This window comes from Mandrillus leucophaeus, unplaced genomic scaffold (assembly GCF_000951045.1).
Source record: "Mandrillus leucophaeus isolate KB7577 unplaced genomic scaffold, Mleu.le_1.0 Scaffold898, whole genome shotgun sequence".
Classification (NCBI taxonomy): domain Eukaryota; kingdom Metazoa; phylum Chordata; class Mammalia; order Primates; family Cercopithecidae; genus Mandrillus; species Mandrillus leucophaeus.
The window spans coordinates 92,914-99,305 of record NW_012109785.1 but is presented as its reverse complement, the minus strand read 5'-3'; the positions used below and the strand labels follow the sequence as shown (position 1 = coordinate 99,305).

The following is a 6,392-nucleotide window of genomic DNA, read 5'->3' as shown; positions in this document are numbered from 1 at the left end:
AAAAAAAAAAAAAAAAAAAAAAGATCTTTCTGGTTTTATATAATTCTAAATAACATCAATGAACATCTTTATAATTTTTTTCATACTTAGGATTATTTTTAAAATATTGGTTAAATAATATGAGTATCACAATAAACTGCAACAGATTGTCATAGGCCTTGGTTTGGTCCCCCATAAGCAGACCCTGAGATGGGGTTCAGGAGCACGTTGAGAGGTTCAGAGAACCTGGAGGGCGTGCACTCCCCACCAGCCCCGCGGGGGTGCCAGGAAGGATGCTGGTCTCAGAGCCTCCCACCTGGGAGCGAGGGCCCTGGTCTTGTGGGCATCAGCTCAGGGAGCTGTTGGTTTTGGGCTGCTCTAGGGTGGGATAGGGCTAAGTCCTAGCACTTCAGACTTTAGAGAAAGCCCCCAGGCAGAGAGAGATGGCAGCTGGCACTGACTGGAGGTGCATTGGAGCCTGCTGAGGTGGCAAGGGGCTGCAGCATGGGTGATACTGAAGTCCTTCCAGGAGACCCTTCTCTCTAGACCATTGCTCCGCCACAGATGCGGTGCCCCTCTCTGTTTGGCTCTTTCTTTTCTATGCCCGTCTGTCTCAAGGTCTCTGGCCAGGTGGAGCTGTTGCCCCCCTGGGCCTCCCTGCCTCCAGTGGGCTTCTAGCCAAGGCACTATGTGAATGTCCCACCTCCAGCAGGCTTTGCCAAGAGAAACACTCTAGGTTCTTGGCAGTTGCAGATGCATCTGTGCGTTATGTTTGAGAACTGGTGCTGTGCCAGGCGTCGTGCACTGATGGGTACGGGCGATGACTGAGGCCTAGAGAAGGGGATGACTTACCCAGCACCGGACCCGAATGGCAGCCAAGTCAGGTCCCGTGTGCTTGCTCCTGGAGATGCTCCTGAGCTGACGGGCCACAGCTGCTAAGAAAGGAGCTCCCGTGGTCCATGGGGATCTGGGGTCTCCCATGTAGCCGTAGTCAGGTGGGCTGGAGCATCTCCAGAGGAGACAGAGGCCCGTGTGTCCTTGTCAGTTTGGGACTCCATGGTGCCCTTCGTGCCCGTGCCCGAGCCATTCCTCACGCAGGTGCTCGGGAGCTGGGGGAGTTCCATGCTTTCGTTGTCTCGGACCTGCGGGAGCTGCAGGATCAGGCGGGCCAGAGCATCCTGCTGCTGCGGATCCAGAACCCCTGGGGCCGGCGGTGCTGGCAGGGGCTCTGGAGAGAGGGGTGAGTGCTGGGGCCTGGACCATGCTGCTGTCGGGAGGGGGACCCAGTACCAATCTGGCCTGTGTCCTGGTCACCTTCAGCTGTCAGGACCATACTTGGCTATCTCCACCAAGGCCCCTGAGCCCCTGCTCTTGTGACACCATGCTTGTCTTGGCTCCAGACAATCCTTTTGAGGCCTGGGACCCAGGTGGCCCTTGGACCTGGGGTTTCAATAGGGCAGACGTCATCACGGGCTCCGGCAGCAGTCCTGGGAAGACACGTCCAGAGACGTGAAGCTCCTCTGGGAAAAGAGGCTCCCGTGGGTGGCCGCTGCGCGGAAGGCCCTGTGCTGCAGAGCTGCTTCCGGTGTGGGAGGGGCCGCAGAGCTGGGGCGCGGGGGCACTGGCAGGAACTCAGGGCTCTCTGGGTCCCCTCCAGGTGTCCCCCCAGTCTGCCGGCCAGCTGATGCCACCAGTTCTCGGGAGGGGCTTCTGCTGAGATGAGGTTTCTTCCAGGGGTGAAGGGTGGAGCCAGGTGGATGCAGCGGTAACGTCTGAGCTCCTGTCCCAGCTCCAGGAAGGGGAGTTCTGGGTGGAGGAGGAAGAGTTCCTCAGGGAGTTTGACGAGATCACCATCGGCTACCCAATCACGGAGGCCGGCCACCTGCAGAGCCTCTACACAGGTAGTGCCCCGAGGGGCCGTGCTGGGCATGTGCTCTGCCTGCCCAAGTGAGGAGGCTGGGCAGGTGCCCGGGTTCCCCCTGCCCATTCCTGGTTTGCTGCTTTCAAGTGTGGATAGATGATTCTGTCCCAGGAGCCGGGAGGAGAGTGGTCTCGTGGGAGGGGCTGGCTTTGTCTGTGGCCGTAGCTGCTGCTTAGACGCTGCCAGGGTTCATGAGGCCACCACGGCGGGAGGCCAGTGAGGAGCCATGTCCCACAGCTGATGCATGGTGTTTTCTCACTAGAGAAACTGCTCTGCCACACTCGGGCGCTGCCTGGGGCCTGGGTCAAGGGGCAGTCAGCAGGAGGCTGCCGGAACAACAGCGGCTTTCCCAGCAACCCCAAATTCTGGCTGCGGGTCTCAGAACCGAGTGAGGTGTACATTGCCGTCCTGCAGAGATCGAGGCTGCGTGCAGTGGACTGGGCAGGCCGGGCCCGGGCACTGGTGGGTGACAGTCATACTTCGTGGAGCCCAGCGAGCATCCCGGGCAAGCACTACCAGGCTGTGGGCCTGCACCTCTGGAAGGTAACTCAGCCCCGCCTGGCTCACGCTCGGTTGGGCAGGTGGTGTGGAGGCCAATGGAGGTCTTAGTCCTAGGACTGGCTCTGCCGGGACACGTGTGACTCTGCCACCGGCCCCAACAGTCTCCCCCATCCTTGTATTGTCGCACGGGGTTGACATCTGCTGGTGCTCCCAGACCTGGCTCTGACCTGAGACTGCAGGTCTAGGCGTCTTTCTGCCTTGCCGTGTGCCTCATTGGCCAAAGGAAAGCAACAGAGTCTGCAGCCAGGGCAGGACCCGCAGGAGGGGCTTGGGCCTGGGGACTCCTGGCAGCGCTGTGCCTTTCTGAGGCAAGGAGGTAGAGCCAACGGCTGAGGACCTGTCAGGGCCAGTCTCAGCTCTGCAGCTTGCTGTGTGACCTGGCACACATCCTCTCCCTGCCTCCCTGTCTCTCCCCGTGCAAGACAGGGTCCTGACGTGGATCTCATGGGGTTGCTCTGAGGCCCAGGCAGTCCCAGGCCCAACCACTGGTTCACAAAATATGCTGTTTCCTGGAAGAACAGATGGGGGCGCCCGGAAGCAAAGGGCCTGAGTGTGGGTCGAGAATATGCCAGCTGCTTGCTTAGGGGCTGGATTGTCATCTTGTGTGTCTTGACAGGGTGTGACACTTGGCACTACACTGTTCCCTGTTCCTTCATGGATGTGGCCCACATGGTGTTCCTTTCCTCTTGCAAAAGAAGTTGCTGGAAGGCCCACTGTCCAGCAGCCCCAGGTTGCCTGGGCCACGGTGCCTCTGTGGGCCCAGCTACAAGGGAGGACTTGCAGGCTTGTGTCTGGGACAGATACTGGCCCCAGGGCCAAGTGAAGCCCGGGATTGGTGGGCATCTCTAGCTGGCCCCTGAGAGAGGGTGGAGGGTGCTGACAGGCCTTGCGCTTTCGTCTGTTAACTCCGGAGGCCGTTGTGCTTGGAGCAGGGAGGCCAAGGCCAGGGCACCTGACGCCGGCCTCTCCTCTGCACTGAGCCTCCTGCCTGTGCTCACAGGTGGAGAAGCGGCGGGTCAATCTGCCCAGGGTCCTTTCCATGCCCCCCGTGGCTGGCACTGCGTGCCACGCATATGACCGGGAGGTCCACCTGCGTTGCGAGCTCTCACCGGGCTACTACCTGGCTGTCCCCAGCACCTTCCTGAAGGACGCGCCAGGGGAGTTCCTGCTCCGAGTCTTCTCTACCGGGCGAGTCTCCCTTAGGTGAGAGGAACTGTGCAGTGCTGCTGGCTTTCCGAGCCACAGCCTCTGGAGGACCACAGGCCCTTCCGAGGCAGGATTTGGGCACTTCCCCTCTGTGGTTGGCAGGTATCCATGTGGGGACTGAGGCTGCCGGGAACCTGCTGCCAGTGCCCTCCCATGGTTGTCTTCTTAGCAGCGCCATCAGGGCAGTGGCCAAGAATGCCAGCCCCGGAGCAGCCCTGCCTGCGGGGGAGTGGGGGACCGTGCAGCTGCGGGGCTCCTGGAGAGCCGGCCAGACGGCAGGGGGCAGCAGGAACTTTGCCTCGTACCCCACCAACCCCTGCTTCCCCTTCTCGGTCCCCGAGGGCCCTGGCCCCCGCTGCGTCCGCATCACTCTGCATCAGCACTGCCGGCCCAGTGACACCGAGTTCCACCCCATCGGCTTCCATATCTTCCAGGCAAGCTCCTTGCCCCAGGGAGGGAGGGAGAGTAGAAGGGGCCCACAGAGAATTTGCATCTTGGCCTCCACTGTCTCAACAGAGGGCTCTGGGCTCGGTCACTTGGGCACACAGGCCCGGCTCCCCCTGCCCTTTGAGGCGCTTCCTGGAACCCGCACGGGCCCTCTCCTGTCTCCATCCTCACAGAGGCGAGGCTGAAGATGGCCTCTGGAAGGGCCGGGGGCCTGGGAGGTGGGCAGGGCTGACCCAGGCAGGGCAGGTTTCTGGAGGGGGTAGTGAGTGGGGAGGAGGGGAGAAGTTTGGAGGGGACAGGAGGCCGAGGTTGAGACTGGCGGGAGTGGGTCGAGCCCTGGCTTAGGGACGCAGGAGGCCGATGGACTCAGGAGTGAGAGGAGGGGAGGCCCAGGCTGGCTGGCCACAGCAGCCTCTCGGGTGTGAGGAAGTCCACAGTCACTGGGCTCAACCTGTGGCCCCTTATCTACTTACCCTGACTCAGAACAATTGTGTCCCGAGGTTCATTCTCTGCAGACATGTGTCCCCTGGAATGCAGGGACCCTGATGAGGAAGGCACTGCGACCCTCGGTTCACAGTGTGCTGCCTGGGGACCGTCGGAGCCTCGCTGTTTGCCCTGGGCTGCCGGCTCAGGTCCCCTGGAGCTCTAAGGAAAACACATGCCAGGGCCAGTGGGAGCCCTTGGGGCGGGCTGGGCAGCCACAGGTGTTAAAGCCCCTGATGATGCGATGGGCCTCCAGGCCGGGGCCCCACTGCCGGCACCTTCTGGCAAGGGCGGCCAGGCCTTGGTGAGGAGGTGAGTCCAGTGTCCAGGCCTGGCAGCCCCTCCTTGGAGAAGGGGCTGTGTGTAACTCAAGAGGGCATCCAAGCAGATGGCCCTGGGCTGCATCCCCTACCCCAAGGCTGGCTCCCTCAGTCTGAGCCTACGCTTCCCCCAGGTCCCAGAGGGTGGCAGGAGCCAGGATGCGCCCCCACTGCTGCTGCAGGAGCCGCTGCTGAGCTGCGTGCCGCATCGCTATGCCCAGGAGGTGAGCCGGCTCTGCCTCCTGCCTCCAGGCACCTACAGGGTCGTGCCCTCCACCTACCTGCCAGACACAGAGGGGGCCTTCACTGTGACCATCGCAACCAGGATTGACAGGTGGGGCTCTGGGACTTGGGGGTGGCCAGCTGGAGGCTGAGGTCCTGGAGTCTTAGTGCATGCCCGTCCCCTCACGTCTCTCCTGCCCACCCCTCACCCTCAAGCTTCTACCTATCCTGGCGGACCAGGGCTGTCCTGCCTGCCTGGGGACCCTTCCTTGCTGGTGTGAGCCTGGGAGGAGAGTCTGGTGGGAGGTGGGCCAGGAGCATGCAGCCCCTCGTGTGACAAGGTCTGGGAGCGGTGACCTGGTGTCTCTCCACAGGCCATCCATTCACAGCCAGGAGATGCTGGGCCAGTTCCTTCAGGAGGTGTGTATGCAGCTCCGCCAGCTCGGCTCACCTGCCTGGGGCTGCCTGGTGGCCTAGGGTCTACCTGCAACCTCAGGCAGGTGGCTTCTGCCTGGGACGTGAGGTGCCCTTGACTCTTCCTGTGAGAGCCCCGGGCGGTGCTTTGAAGGAAAGGGGGAGCTGAGGCTGCGTCCCATTCCCTGGCTGCACTCGGGGTGGGATGTGAGAAGGGGCGAGTGCCACCACTACCTGGGCCCCCATCTGTCCTTGCAGGTCTCCGTCATGGCAGTGATGAAAACCTAACAGGGTGGCTCCCTATGCCAGCTCAGGTGACTGGAACTGAAGGGCCTGACAGGTTCCCAGCAACTGGGCCGGCCAGCCTTGCACTGTGAGGGCTGGTCCTGAGTCTTGGCCTGCCTCCCAGCCCTGCCAGGGGGCTGCTGCCTAAGGGTCCACGGGAAGCCTCCATCATGAGAGACTCAGCCCTGGGGGCAAGCAGGTGCTGCAGAGGAAGGGCGGGAAGCTTGGCGGCTTCTGTCGCGCCTCTGAGACGGCAGAGACCCCAGGATCGCAGAGCTTCCCAGGATCCCTCCCAGATCCTCCTCTGCTGACTCCACACGGAAGCCTCACACCCACAGGGTAGGGCAGCAGATCTTCTTTATACCTATTTATTGTTTGCATCACTTTTAGGATGTAACTTTATAAATAAACATGAACGCTGAGGATTTGCAGATCCGTCTTGCTCCAAGTAGCTCCAGGCTGTGCCCGCTCTTGCTGAGCAGGCTGTGGGGAGGGCTGGGGGCCTGCCGAGGTGGTGAGGATGAAGATGGCCTTTGGAGGGGCTGGGGGCCTGG

At 61.7% G+C, this 6,392-nt stretch overlaps 1 protein-coding gene across 2 annotated transcripts in view; it reads left to right on the top strand.

Moving 5' to 3' along the window:
- The window catches only part of CAPN10 (calpain 10), a 12,946-nt gene extending 6,673 nt beyond the window's left edge, over positions 1–6,273 (top strand). The window contains exons 5-12 of one of the 2 annotated variants that reach the window (XM_011969526.1): positions 1,078–1,219; positions 1,714–1,880; positions 2,163–2,443; positions 3,462–3,664; positions 3,840–4,101; positions 5,052–5,251; positions 5,514–5,559; positions 5,812–6,273. In XM_011969526.1, the coding sequence (XP_011824916.1) occupies positions 1,078–1,219; positions 1,714–1,880; positions 2,163–2,443; positions 3,462–3,664; positions 3,840–4,101; positions 5,052–5,251; positions 5,514–5,559; positions 5,812–5,841 (1,331 nt within the window). In that variant the 3' untranslated portion in view covers positions 5,842–6,273. The remainder of the gene's footprint in view (positions 1–1,077; positions 1,220–1,713; positions 1,881–2,162; positions 2,444–3,461; positions 3,665–3,839; positions 4,102–5,051; positions 5,252–5,513; positions 5,560–5,811) is intronic. The other variant, XM_011969527.1, reaches the window with a different exon arrangement.
- Positions 6,274–6,392: the final 119 nt, after the last annotated feature.